Here is a 14,652-nt window from a genome sequence, read left to right on the forward strand (position 1 = left end):
GCCTGAATGGGATGAAGGGGGGGAGAGGAAATCGTTTCGGACGACCTGGGTTAGTTTTGTCCCTCGAGGCCCATGGGAGGAACAGGCCGTTTGCCTCGTAGATTTGCCACGGGCGCCTCCCAGGGCCACCGGTGCCAAAGGGACGTGTGTCTGCGTGCGTGCCGAGGAGGTCCCCCACTCTCCTTCACCAACTCCCGCTGCTCGGAGCGAGAGCCGCGCCTGCTTCTAACTTTGACGAGTTGCGGCTTTCACCGCCTGAGCACTCTCGCTGCTGGAAGGGGCCAGGACGCCAGGATCAGGCTGCACAGAGCCGTTCGCGTGGGTGGCCGCGCAGAGTCGCGTGCCACGACCCCCGCGCCAAACGGCCCTCAGACGCGTGTATCTGCGCTCGAGCTCGGTGTCCCAGCCCGCTGGGGCTGCCGCCGCAAAATGCCGTGTGTCGTGTGGCTCGTAAACGACAGATGCTCATCCTTCTCAGCTCTGGAGGCTGGGAGTCCACGGCCGAGGCGCCGGCAGACTCGGTGTCCGGCGGGGCCCACCCCCTGGCTCGCAGACGGCTCTCTTCCCCCGACCCCCGGCAGAAGGGCCGAGGGAGCTTCCTGGGTTTTTTTTTTACTCCGTTCATGGGGGCGCCCGCCCCGTGGCCCAGCCGCTCCCCCCGGGCACCCCTAATACTGCCGCAGACGGACGCTGGGGGCAGACACGGTCCGGCCGTGGTGCTCGACTTTCTCAGCACCCGAGATAGCTTGTCGCCCAGTGCGCTGACCCTTCAAGCCAGGAGCAAATCCGTTGTTGCGTGGGGTTCTTGTGGCCTCGGTAACCAGGGACGACGCACCCGGCGGCTTAGCACAATGCCACCCTCTTCTCGGGCTTGAAGTTCGGAGCGCGACATTCCTGTCGCCGGTGGGCGGCGGGGCGGCGCCCGCCCTGGTCTCTGACGGAGAACCGCGCGCCTGGCCACGCGACTGCAGGCCGCTTGTCCCCGGCTCGCGGCCTCTCGGCTCGCGCTCACCGCCGTGACGCCGGCCTCTGTCACCGCCACGCGGCCTCGCCCTCCCGTGGGGACACCCTGGACGGCAGGTGAGCACCCGGCTGGTGAACCCAGGCCGCTCGCTCTGTCTCGAGATCCGTAATGCGGTCACCGCCGCGAAGCCTCTCACCCGCGAGGGAGCGCGGTCAGCAGACGGTCGGGGCGGGGATGGCCTCGTCTCCCGTGTCGGATGCCCACCTGGGCGGACCTCAGCGACGGTCCACCCCGAGGCGTTTTCAGCATCGTATTGGTTTCCATGGAGACCTTCCTCCCGTGGGAACGCAGCCTCTGTGGGGCGGAGGCCGCGGCGTTTGGGTCGAGGCCGTGTGTTCAGAACCGGGTGCAGCGCCCGCGAGCGCTGCCTGTGGCTGACTGCATCTCCCTCGGGGGTCGCCGACACGCCTGCTTCTTCCGCGCCCGGGTTTGCGCCCACGCGAGGGCCGAGGCCAGGACCCGGTGCCAGACGAGGGGCGGGCGTAGCGGCTGGAGCCGCCCGGGCCCCCGCAGACGCCGCGCGGGGCTCCTGTCAGGCCGCACCCCCGTTGGCACCGCGAGCTCACGCGAGCGTCTCCCCCACGGCGCTCGGCCGTCCCCGCCGGTGAGCGCGGCCTCACGGTCGCCCAGGTCGCGCGGTGCACGGCTCGAAGACGCGCCACCTGGATGGGGCAGCGGACGCCCGAGCGCCGTCCGCAGGGCTCGCCCTGCCCCCCGGAGGGAGGGCGGCGTCGTGACCACACCGCAGCCGGGGAACCAGAGGCCCCGGGAGATCACGCGCACCGTAACCGGGGCCGGCGTGGGCGCCCTGTCCTGGGTGTGACCCGCCCCACGGTCCGCGCTCAGCCGGTGCGTTAGCTGCCCGTGGCCGGGCTCGGACGGGGAGTGTGTTCCTGACGGCCGCGTGGCCTCCGCGCTGCAGAAACCCCACGGGCGACACGAACCGTTAAGGTCGCCTGACACCTGGGGCAGAATCAGGTGCAGTGAGTCCTGTTTCCTCTGCTCGTATTGGAAAAGCCATTCCCCTGCCCCGCCACTTTGCAAGAATTTAGCAAAGCTCCCAGCAGGCCCCAAACCAAAAGAGGCAATGTCGACTTAAAGTTTATCTTTAATTATGTTTAAATCACAAGGTGTAACTGAATGTATTGACATTTACACGAAGAACTTAGCTGACGTTCTGTGAACCTCAACCAGCAAATTAATTCTTCACACTCACACCTGCATCCGCTGAGGGCCGCGCACGGCCCCGCGTCGGTCGGAGGCGGCGTGGCTCCTTCACGGGGGGCGGGGGGAGCCCACGGAAACGGCCGCCCCTCACCTGGGGAGCCCGCTAGATACGTATTCGATTTATTTTTTTATCACAAAAGAATAAGCCGCTCGGGGCTTTCCCTCGTCATGTCCGGTGGGAGCCGGGAAAGCCATCGGTAGAGTTCGCAGTGATTGTCGCTATCACTTAGCAGCCCGGTTTGCGTTTCCAGACGAGGGGAGACGCGTCTCCCTGCTCCGCGGTCTGCTGCACCCCGCGGAGGTCACGGCTGGGCAGAGGGAAACCGTCTTCGCTCACCCCGTACCCCAGTCCCGAGCTGACGGGGCCAGATCTCACGTGATTCGGGTTTCTCGTGCACTTCGCTGTCAGGCGGGGACGTTTGGGGACGCTCTCTCCTGAGGAGGACAGTCCACCAGCCGTCCGCCGTGAGCCAGGCTGATTCTCAAGACGAGGCGCTAAGTGTTCTGTTCCCAACAATCCTCCTTCAATCCGGCCGCTGACACGTCCTGCCAAGAAGGAGCCTCGGTGGGGACGTCCCTCTTGGTGCGGCCCCCTCTCAACAAACAAACAACCATGGACGGGGGGGGTGGGAGCCGCAGCGCTCGGTTGCCGGATGAAGCCGAGGACACACTGTCAATTAAACGTTCTCGAGAGCAAAGTCTCAGGGGAAACTCGGTGCCCATTCAGCCGTTGAGTCAGGGGAGAGGGCGGGAGCCTGCAGAGCGGCCGCTCCGAGGCTGGACCCGCCCCGGCCCCCGACAGGTGGAGGCCGAGGCGCTCGGGGCTGACCGGGGGTGACCCGCTCCCCTTCCCGGCCACTTCCGCCGCCTCCTGATTCCGCGCGCCCTGCCCGGGACCCAGCGAGGGCTTCATCGGCGACACTGGGTGTGTGGGTCCCGTCACCTGCTCGTGCAGACGCGACGTGATCCGGGGCAGTCTGCAGCCCGGGCACGCACACCAGTGTGTCTGCGGCATACGAGTGAGATGGTTTTTTTAAGTAAAAAACTCCCAACAAAATGAAATATTTAAAAATAAAATATCTCTCCATTTCCAAGTGAATATGTTTAAGAACATGCCAGGAAGCAGGGATGAGAGCGTGAGCTTTATTTTCTTTCCTTTCTCGTCGGCAGCAGAGGCCCCGGCGCACGCGTGGGGAACACCTTCTGCTCGCGGCCGGGGGCGGGGGCGCCTCGGGGGCCCCTCACGCGCCCTTCGCTTTAAATAGAATTCCGCCCTTTTTCCCCGTCTCCAAGCGAAGACCTTTCGTGGCTTCTGCTTCTCCATTCCTCCCACTTTGGCTTCATCTCTCTTAGACGTCGAAATGTCAGAAACCCTCTCTTCACTGAGGAAAGCATGCACTTTAAAAAAAAAATCATTTAAAGTCAATCTATGTAAAATGCAGGCTGGGGCGTCATAATAAAAGCAGTTACGAATGAGGTTCGGGCAGGGAGGAGCTGCCTGTCATAAGCGAACCGTAAGACAGAGACGATCAGGTGGTTTCGTCCCAAACGAGCGAGCGTTGTCCTTGCAGCTGGGGACCGATCCTCGGAGAGAGACGGCCGGGCGCGAGAGGCAACCTCAGGAAAACTGGGAGGAAAACCCCGTAGCTGGGTCCGTCTGGAAGTGGCCGGGGTCCCCCTCGCGTCCGGCACGCCGCGTGTGCCCGCGGTGCCCGCCTCGTGGCCCTCGCCGACCGTCCCGTGTTCGAACACCGGCACGTCTGGCTCCGCCGGGCGTGACGGAAGCGGCTCGGCAGTCACGGCCAAGGCCCCGTGCGCGGGGAAGCTGCGGATTGCGCCTTTGCAAAGGCGCGAACGGCCCTCGGCGGGGGGTCCGCCTGGCGTCCACGCGTGCAGAGCGCGGTCGGCGAGGCCGCCCGGGGAGGACGTTCGATGAGGGCGCGTGGGGAGGCGAGGCCGTCGATCGGGGTCTGGCTTGTGGCCGGCACGGCGCTGACCCTTCTGCAGACACGGGGGACCCCGACATCCCTGCGCGCGTCGTCCCCCCTCTCGGGTTTCTCCGCGTCCCGGTGTCTGGTTTCTCGCGAACCTCGCGTGCAGCCCTGGGCGGACGCGCACTCAGAGGGCGGGGGCCGAGGGCTGCGCGCCCCGGGGCCCGGACCCCGCGGACCCGTTTGCGTCGCAGACGAGGCCCGACCCGGGGCCCCCGCACGAGCTCGCCTTCACGTGCAGGCGTGTGTCTACGGGGACGGCCGGGCTGCCCGCGGACAGTGCCCGTCGCGAGGTAGCCCTGTGCCCAGCAGCACCGGCCACGGCTCAGGGCCCCTCCGCCTGGGTCGCTGGCCCCGCCCTCCTGGTCACGCCTCGCCCCCGATCCCTGGACACCTCAGGGGCTGCGCCCCCACCTCGGAGGGACCCTGGCTTCGGAAAACCCAGTCTAAGCCGCGCGTGGGTTTCTGGGCGTGGGAAGAATCCCGGCCTCCCAGGTGGAGAGGGGGGAAGAAGGTGCAAACTCGACCGCGATGTCCCGCAGTTGCCCACAAACACGCGCCCCACGGCCCGGCGGGGCCCCGGGCAGCAGGGCTTGGGGAGCTCGAGCGACGGTGTCTCGGGCCAGGGCCCGCCGTGGCTCGCGGTGGAGGCGGCTCGCCCGTGGGGACAGGCACCTCTGAAATGACCTCGGCGGGGGCGATGGGCGCCCACCTGCGAAGCCGTCCAGGGCTCCCGCACCCCGACCCTCAACGCTGTTCTCCTGTCCCCCCCAGCGCCAGCGCCGCCGCCGACGAGGTCGTGCAGGTCGACGTGCAGGTCGGAGAGCCCAGCGACCCGCCGGCCACGCAGCTCGTCACGTGGCAGGTGGAGTACCCCGGGGACGTCGCGTCGGACCTGGGCGTCTCCAGGATCTACGTGAGCCAGAAGGAGCTGGTGGGCGTCATCCCTCTGGCCATGGTAAGACCGTCCCGGCCCTGGGCAGGCTCCGCACGGCGCCCGGGTGCGGCGGGGACGAGGGTGCGGCCCGGGGAGGCTGTGCTGACGGCTGCTGGGTGCCGGGGTGTCCAGGCGGGAGGCCCCGGGCGCGGCGAGCGTCTCCCGTCCCCTGACAGGTGCGAGGGCCACTGGCCAGGCCCCGGGCCGCGCTCGGCCGCGGCGAGGAGCCCGGCTGCCCGTGCCCTGACGTCCCGTGTGACGTCAGGCGCCGGGGGGGCCTCCTCCCGTCCCGCTGCCGATGGCCACCTCGTCCCCACAGTCCCACTAGCTACGGCCGCAAGGAGGGCCCGAGGGGAGGGGACCCTCCTCCACCCCCCGCATCAGCCCCGAACTCGGCCCTGTCGCCGCCTGGCTGCAGGGGAGGCCCGGGGAGGGAGCCTCGTCCCGGGGAGCATCCGAGGGGCGGACGTGGCCGGCACTGACACTGTCCCCGGCCGCCCCGGGGACAACCGCAGTGGAGGGACACGGGGTGGGCCGACCACAGGACTCACAGCGCACGGGCCGCAGGTGTGCGGGAAGGTCTGGCGGAAAAGGAGAACCGTCTCCCACCTGCCCCCGTGGTGACCCCCACACAGGCGCGAGACGTTTAGGGTTTTCTGTGACCAGATAAACTACAGTTTACGTTTTGGCACGAAGATCCGGGCGCACAGCTCCGATCGAGTCCCCGAGATGAACCTGTAGGAGTAAATGTGAGTCAAAGGCTGCGATGCGAAGGATTTGCGACATCGTGATGTTTTTCTTCAGCTCGCCACGCTGCCTTCCCAAACCTTAGCCGACCTGCAGCCGACCTGCTGTGCGTAGCGGCCCCTCCCCCCGCCCGACCCGGCAAAGCACGTCGCAGTTTAAAAATAGAGTGCTGAGCACAGGTGATACCCCCGCGCTGGCTTAATTCGCCCTCTTCGGGTTCCATTATTTTTTTTATTTCCTTCTTAAACATTTGTTCTCAGCCCTTTTTTTTTTTTCCTATTGGGAATTCAACTTCTCATTACATTGTTATATAAAAAATTATCTTGTGATCGCGGTAAAAAAAAAAACACACACACACGTGGCATGAAGCGGACCCTCCGAGCCCCTCCTAACCGTGCAGGCCGTCGCCGCTGAGCACGGTCACGCGGTCGTGGGGCCGGCCTCCGGGGCTTTTCCGTCTTGCCGCTGGGAAGCTCTGTCCCCCCCACATGCTAATCCCGCCCCCTACCCGCCCTTGCTCATCACCCCCGGCGATCCTAACCCCCTGGCGGACACACTGCAGTTGCCTGCCCCGGGGTGCCATTTGCCTTCCAACCCGCGGGTGCAGAAGTCCAGGGCTTACTTTTTATGGGGTCAAAGGCATCGACCTGGTCCGTGTGCAAACCCCTCGCCCCTCCTCACAGTGACCAAGAGGACAGACAGCATGCCTGGTGGATTTTTTCCTAAAGCTCCAAATACACACCCGAGTAGGTACTAGTAGTCATCGGAAAATAGTGACGAAATGCACTTGGGACACCGCAGACTGCTGAGGATTTGATACGAGTTCGGGGCGAGGCCCCCGACCCCTCCGTCTTCTGTGTGACGTATCAGACCACCTCCAGGAAAGCTTCGAAACAGGGCGCAGTCAGACACCGACAGAGCTCGTTTTCCAACGGACCCGTTTCTTCACATTTTGCGTATTTTTCCCTGAAGTCTGCAACCTTAAAACCTTTTTGAAAAACCCATCTGTGTGACCCCGTGAGCTTTATCATGCTGGTTTCCTCCGTCCGGGAGAGGGGGCCACCGTCTCCAGGTGTTTGGACACGTCCTCGTCCTCGGGGGCAAGTCTGAGGAAGGGCCATGGAATGCGCATCACCGTCCATCTGGTCAGTGCAGGTCTGACTCCGCATGCCCTACAGGGGCGGGACTATCTTTCTGGGGGGGCGGTCCCCGTTTCGGATGGTTTTTCAACATCCTTCTCTCCTAACTGCCTCCTGAGTTTTGGCTAAAACGAGGCTCTCGCGCCTTGGCCAGGATTCGGATTCGTGGGTTCGAATGCCGGGCCGGCCAGCGCTTCAGGACATGTTAACACGGCTCTTCACGTCACGATCAGCATCCTCTCCTCGCTGTGGGGCAGTGGCGGCCGCGGCCGTCGGTGGGGGGAGCGGGTGTCCCCCACCGTGGACCGAGCGCGCGCGCCCTCCCCCACGCCGGGCGCCTCGTGCCGCCCACCCCGCTGCATGGCTGCACCCCGACTGCCACGCCGAGGCTGTCGGGACTGAGCTGAGACTCAGACAGACTTCGTCGGGCGCCACGACGGGAAAGGCGAAGTCTGTGTCATCCTCGGGCACGGTCGGAGGAGGAAGGTCACCCCGCGGGGACCTTCTGGCCGTGGCGACAGCCCGCGGCACTCACGAGAACGCGGTAGCGCGGGCGCGTGTGCCGAGCCAGCCCCGCGGCGCCTGGGGCCGGGGCGACGGGGTCGTCAAACACAGTCGCGTGCGCCCTGCGCAGCGGGACACCTTTCAAGCCTTTCCCCAAGCGCGACGCCCACGGGAGCACACGCGGCCCTCGGAGCCGCCTCTGCCCCTCCGCCGAGGGCGCGTCCTCGGTCCTCACGGCCGGGTGCGGTCCGCGTGGCTCGTCCCCCCGGCCACCCGCCGCGTCCTTGCGCACGGCCAGACGGTGCCGAGTTGGGGGCTCCGCCCCCCGTTCTGTTGCTGGCTGTGATCGGACGAGAGCCACGCACGGCCCCGGCGCCTGGGGGACGGGCCGTCTGCCCTCCGAGTGCTTCCTCGTCTCGTCCTGCCGTCCGCCCCCCCCCCACGCCCCCCCAAGCGTCAAGCCTCCCGTGCCCCAGGCTCCCGACTCAACCACGAACGTCACGCCCAAACGCCTCTCCTCACTGGCTCGAGCAGGGGGTCCCTGGAACCCCGACGGCAGCGAGACGCCCGGCCCTCCGCCTCCGTGGCGGGATGCTGAGCTAGCTCCCTCGTGTGATTCTCGGGGAGATGACAGGAGCGTAACCAGGGCCCCCTCCCCCCGCTCCCTGCCGCCTTTGCCTCTGCTCAGACCCTGCCGGTCACGGTCCTCCTACACCTACGACTCCGGAGCCTGTTCCGTCTCTATAAACCTGCAGACAAAGCTCACCCACGTTTTTACAGCCGGCTAATTTATTCTCAAAGAGCTTCTGATGAAATGCATTTTAAATAAGCTTTGCTGAATCTAATGCATTTTTCTCCTGAAATAAAATGAATTTCCCTTCCGCCAACCACATGGGGCCCTGATCTTCAAACCTCCCTGGCACACCCCCGAAGCGTGTACTGTCTTCCTCCAACACGTGACTGCCGTCAAGCCGTGTCCTCTTCATGTTTAACCACCCAGCAGGAGGCGCGGGACCAGCGCAGAGCAGGTGCCCAGGGAGTGGCCCGCCACCCACTGACTGCACACCGGTCCCCAGGGGTGGTGACCCCGGCCCCCATACCTCCCGTACCTCCCGTCGGCATTGAAGTTGGCACAGGTAATGGGCTGTGACAGTCACCTGCTGAGATCAAAATTTCAGAGAAGGCCCCCAAATTCTGGAAGGAAGCTCTCTTTCCTGGCTTCTATAATGAAATTCCTTTTTATTTTTTGGCATAAAAGCAGATCCCGGGCTCCTTTTTGTTTGACTTTTCACGGCATTCTCTTCCCGCGTCCGCCTGCTAATTAGCACGCCGGGTTCTCTCTGTTGTTTTACTGACTTTTTGAAAATTCAGTCACAGCGCACAGCACACCGCTGCTCTCATTTTAATACATCCTCGACCAAGTGCAAATTAAGAGGCCGCGACCGCCCTTGCGAAAAATCTCTCCTCCCGGACACGTTCAGGCTTCGTGTGCATGCGCGCGGGTGTGGCTCCCGGGAGCGGCTCTGTGCACCTCCTGCCGTCCCTCGGTTGCCGCGGCGACCCGGGGGCATCGGCATTTCACAGATGGACGTGGGCACGCAGGGTTTGAAGGGTGGGCTCGGGCGAGCCAGCCGAGCAGCTGAGCTGGAGGAAGATTCCAGACGGGCGAGCTCCAGAGTCTGAGCCCGCAGCCCGTCCACGCCACTGCAAGCGCCGATTGGGCTGTCGCTCGGTTCCGTGTGCGGAAAGGTCTTTGGAACATGCAAACGCAGCAAGGCACACTCGTGAAAACGTGAATCCGAGCGGTCTTCCTGAAACGGGGAGGGGCATCGGGGAACGAAGCCTCCATTCTGCACGAAGCCGCCCTTTCTTTTCAGCGCCCCCCCCCCCGCCGCCTTCCGCGCCCCGGCACGAGCAGGGAGGGGCCCCGCGGTCAGGGCAGGCGCCCGGCGTCCGGGGCGGGCGGCGCGTCTCTCGTGGTGTGCGTCTGGCTCACTGATGCACCCTCCGCTTGTCATTCCCACCCCACCCCCGCCGCCCGGCGGCCATCGCCTCGTTCTCCGTGTCCGCGAGCCTGCGTGTTCCATTTGCTCGTTTATCTGTATTTCTGTCCGATCCCGCGCGCAAGTGAAATCATGCAGTATTTGCCTCTCTCCCTTTGGCTTCTTCCACCCGGCACGATGCCCTCGAGGCCCATCCGTACTGTCGCGGAAGGCAAGGTTCCATTCCTTTTCACGGCCGCATAATATTCCACCGTGCGTCCGCACCACCTCCTCTGACCCGGCCATCCATGGATGGGCACGGAGGCCACTTCTGTGCCGTGGCCATTGCGAATCGTGCCGCAGTGAATCTGAACATTTCATTTCAGATTCTTGTTTTTATTTTTGGGATTGCTGGGTCGTATGGTAGTTCTATTTTCGATTTTTTTGCGAAACCTCCCGACGGCTTTCCACAGTGGCTGCCCCATTTGCAGTCAGCCCCCCCGGCAGTGCCCAAGGGCGCCCCTTTCTCCACGTCCTTGCTGAGACTTGTTCTTCGACGTAGTGATGATTGCCATTCCGACAGGTGGGAGGTGGGATCTCACTGTGGTTTCGACTTGCATTTCCGTGATTATTAGTGATGTTGAGCATCTTTTATTACGGGGGGTCCATGATGGGAATGGAGAGGCCACACTGGGCGGTTCTGATGGCCCGTGGGGGAGGGACCGGAACTTGGCCCAGGCTGATGGCGGCGTCTCGAGGACAGAGAGGTGTTAGGTGCGCTTCCTAAGCACAGCCGTCAGACCCGGCTCACAGAGACGAGGGCGCTGTCTGTGTGGGGAGGTGTGTGAATCTCGGCGAGCCGGGCCTGCCCCGCGGAGCCTTCTGAGACGACATAGGGTCCGTCGTCTGAGCCGGCCAGCGTGGCCGCCCCGGCCACGTGTGGCCCCAGCAATGTGGCTCGTGTCGCTGAGGACCTGGGTTTTGGGCGTAATTTAATTGTTTAGATTTAAGTAGCCGTGGATGAGAGTGGACGGGACAGGTGAACGCTGACATCCGGACCCGGGAAACCGGGGCGCAGCGTGCCATTTTCCGGGGGGCTGGCTGCTCACCCCCGCCCGCTCTGCAGAGGCCCGTCACCCGTCCCCCAACCCCCGCCCCGCCCCCTTGCAGTCCGACGTGTGTGGGCCGCCTCCTCGTGCCCCGCATCCCGGGTGGCTTGGGGCAGTGGGGGGAGGTCAGGGAGACGGTGGAGGGGGAGCTCAGGTTCCTGGTCCCCTCCTCCTTCCCCAGGAGCAGGTCGCAGCGTGTCCACGGCTGCGATGCTCTGTCCACAGCCTCAGCTCCTGTCGGCCGCGAGACCCGCTGCGGCGTCCGCGCTGCGAATTCAAGCACGGAGTCAGCGGCCTGCGCAGCGTCCCACACGGACGTGACCACAGCAAGGCGCACTGTCATGGTGGGGGGCACGGCTCCTGCCCCAGGACTCGTGTGTCGGGGTCGTGCTGTTTTATTGTAAACGCCCGGCTTTCATTCCCCCTTTGTAATTCAGCGAAGGTGCTGTATTGACTTCTCGAGCATGTGTGCCGGTAGATTATTTTCATTATGGGTCTTATTTCAGGATAATAAAGTCGGCTCGACTTAATTCGTTATATAAATCTTTGTTCTGTAAAAGGAACCTTGGCTTCAACAGGGCCCAAGCCGACGGGTTGGCGGCCGGTTTCTGGAGGGCAGAGTGTGTTCTGTTCGGTTTGGCCCCGCGGCTGGGGTCAGAGGAAGCCGTGACAGGTGGGGGAGGCCGCGGCCGTGCCCCCCCCCCCCCGGCTCTCCACGGGCTGCAGTTGGGATTTGCTGTGGTTCACACGTGCCGCAGAGCAGCGTGCCCAGGCCGAGTTTCTCCAACCACTGACGAGCATAAAGACTGTTCTCGGCTGCGGGCAGGAATCGCTGTCCGAAGCCTGGTGTGGGCGGAGCCTCCGCTGACCCGTGGCTCAGGTTCTCACGGGGGCCGGGGGCCAGGGGCGGCCTCCGCCTGCTCCAAGCATCACAGAAAGCTTGCCCCGGAGTGGAGGGCTCCCTCAAAAGAGACACAGGTTTTTAAAGCGCCGTTTCCGGTGGCAGGAGGGTGTTCTGCAGGGGCATGCGTGGCCTCGCGGAGTCTCCTCCATTTTGGGGAGGCTCGGGGCCCCTGCTTCAAACTTGCCTTGTCTCTGAGTGCTGCCATGTCCCGGGGCTTGCAGCCCAGCCCTCCGCCTGTGACCCCGTCCCCAGCTGACCTGTCTGCGGCCGGCCGTCTAGAGGCCCCTTGCAGGGCACTGGGACAGCCCGCCACTCGCGAGCTGGCTCTTCCTGAGCCTGCCCCGTGTCCCCCCATGTCCCCCGCATCCCCCCGTGTCCCCTGCATGTCCCCCTGTGTCCCCCGTGGGCCCAAAGTCAGAGTCGCCTCCTAACGAGCAACGATAGATTTACAAACCTTCTGGAACCAGCACGTGTTCTCGCAGGCGACTGAACCATTTTCCCTTAACTCAGAAGTTTCCAACCAAAAGCGTTATTTTCCTGACAGATGCTGAGAAGCTGGACATTTCAGTGGATGCTGAAATACGAGTTAAAGAAAAACTCACTTTAGGTAACAATCCCGCAAGCTCTTTATTAATCTCTGCGTGACGAGCGGCGAACACAGGGTTAGGACTTAGTGACATGGGTCGGTTAGTCTGAGGCAGGCTCCCCAAGCCCGTCCCCGCCCTGGGGACAGCGGCACGTGCCCAGCTGGGGGCCAGGATGGTGTCCGCGTCCTCCGCACCCACGGGCCGCGGCGAGGATGGAGTCCGGACAAGCCCGGTTCCCGCGGCAAAGTGGCAGCACGCGGGGTTGCCTAGGAAACCCGCGGCAGACCGCAGGGCCCACGTGCGGCAAGCGAAGTGCCCGGAGAAATGTGCTGGGAAATCGAAATAAGACCGCGAAAACGGGAAACGCCCCTGTGCATGGACGGCGGCCCGTCGCCCCCCGCCTCGGAGCGTCGCCAGCGGCACCGGGGCCTCCACGGGCCAGAACCGCCGGTCCAGCTGCAGCTCGTCATCGAAAGCACAAGTGTTTGGTGACATCGAAAGGTGAAGACCAAGCTTCAGCCAAGATTTACGCTTTGAAACGTGTATTTCTCAGCCATAAACCGGGCAGGACGTGCGCAGATGCGCGAGGGGGGGGGGGGACGTGCGCAGGTGCGTGATAAGCGAGCCGTACGCAGACGCGCGCCGGGCGGGACGTGCGCAGATGCACGATGGGGGGGACGTGCGCAGATGCACGATGGGGGGGACGTGCGCAGTCGCGCCCTGGACGGGACGTGCGCAGACGCGCCCTGGACGGGACGTGCGCAGATGCACGATGGGCGGGACGTGCGCAGACGCGCGACGGGCGGGACGTGCGCAGGCGCGTGCTGAGCGCGACCTCGGCTCGAGTCGACGCGGCTGCTGGTCGCCTCCCCCTGAGCGGCCGGCCGTCTTCTCCGAGCCGGCGGCGTCTCCCTCGGCTGGTCCGCTCGCCTGACGCTGGACCCCGCCCGTCTGTTCGCCTCCCTGTTTGGGGCGCGTTCACAGAGCTCGCTGTTCGCCCCCGAGGTCATGGCCGGTGGCCGCGATGGCATGTGTCAGAGAACACTATGGCCAAATCGGGGAAGATGGGGAAAGTCGCTCTTTAAGCTTTTTAAATTATAACAACACGAGAAACGTCGCAGTCCCAGGAAGAAGGGACTTCCACACCCTGTGTGGGAAGAGGCGGCCCGTGCCGCGAAACCGCAGGACGGCGGCTCTGCGGGGCGTTTTCCAGAGCCACTGCCTGGGGCGCGGCAGCGGCAGCTCGGAGTGACTTCTCACGGCCCGCGGGGAGGGACAGCTCGGAGCGGCTGTGTGTTCCCGGCGGATCCGCTTCCCTGGCAGTTTTTAAACGGAGACAGAGCCTGTTGGTCCTCACGAGATCGTAGTTCTGTGCGAGTGTAATAAGGCAGCACGCGGAAGGCACCAGAAAGATTAAGGAAAGGGTTTCCCGAAGCTTGTTCCCGGAGACCGGAGAGTTCTGTGCATAAATCTTGCATTTCCGTTTGGAAAGTGCGTGTGACTAGCCAGCTAATTATTTCACCTAACGTGCGAGTGTTGGATGTTACGTGCCCCCTGCCGTATGGAGCACCCCCGTCTTAAAAAAAAAAAAATACAGAAAAAGGTTGAATGCGTTTCTGAGATACGAGACAGATGGCAAGTTTAACCTTCCGCATGTGAATTCAGGTATCGTGGCAAGCCGCAGCACCCGTATTTTTCTAGAGAAAAAAAAAAAGTCCCTGGAGATCACTTCATTGCTCCAGACTCACAAAATCATCTACAGTGCACCTTATGGGCAGTTGAAGGAAAAATTTGAAGAGTAATGAACTTCGTGTAATTTCTGCCTTTAGCTCTGACTCCGGGACGTAATCCTCTGGGGAGAATGCAGCTTCATTACACAGTAAATAGAGAATTGGCCCTTCCAACTTAATGATGACTGTAATGAAAATGTATCTTCGCCACAGGTTTATGAATCATTTAGTTGAGGTCAACAGCTTAACAGACGGTCGGTTTTATTGCGAATTTTAATTATACAGATGATTCCTGAATATCATATTATATGTTTAAAGTATTGCAGATAAGGCGACCGTCCCACGTTCTGGCCCCTTCTGTCACATAAATGAGCACGATCTGAAGTTGCGTACCCTTCTTGACCTCTGCTTTGATCTACATATTCACACACACGTAACATCTACATCGGATTTCTGTGATTTTTAACGTAAAATGTTTTCATTCTGTCGCCATCGTTCTCCGACTTGCTTTTTCCCGAACCCGTGGTGTTTCTAGGGGGCCGGGCACGTCTGCACCCACAGAACTGCCCCGTAGTCGTCCCAGTCAGAGCGGCGTCGGTGATGCTGTGGCGGTGACTCGGACATCTCAGTGCCCCAACTAAACACCACATCAGCGCTCGCTCACATGCCGCCGCTGTCAGGGCAACAGGGCAGGTGTGCACCCCGCGACTCAGGGACCCAGGCTTGTCCATGCCCCTCCCCCCGCCCCCCGCCCCCCACCCCCCGTCCCCC

The 14,652-nt window shown here is 63.1% G+C and overlaps 1 protein-coding gene across 1 annotated transcript in view; it reads left to right on the forward strand.

Moving 5' to 3' along the window:
- The window catches only part of TMEM132D (transmembrane protein 132D), a 216,293-nt gene that overhangs the window by 161,885 nt on the left and 39,756 nt on the right, over positions 1-14,652 (forward strand). Inside the window, exon 12 of the mRNA XM_036220924.1 lies at positions 5,017-5,200. Coding sequence (XP_036076817.1) covers positions 5,017-5,200 — 184 coding nt within the window. The remainder of the gene's footprint in view (positions 1-5,016; positions 5,201-14,652) is intronic.

Source organism: Rousettus aegyptiacus, unplaced genomic scaffold (genome assembly GCF_014176215.1).
Source record: "Rousettus aegyptiacus isolate mRouAeg1 unplaced genomic scaffold, mRouAeg1.p scaffold_m13_p_5, whole genome shotgun sequence".
In the NCBI taxonomy this organism is placed as follows: Eukaryota; Metazoa; Chordata; class Mammalia; order Chiroptera; family Pteropodidae; genus Rousettus; species Rousettus aegyptiacus.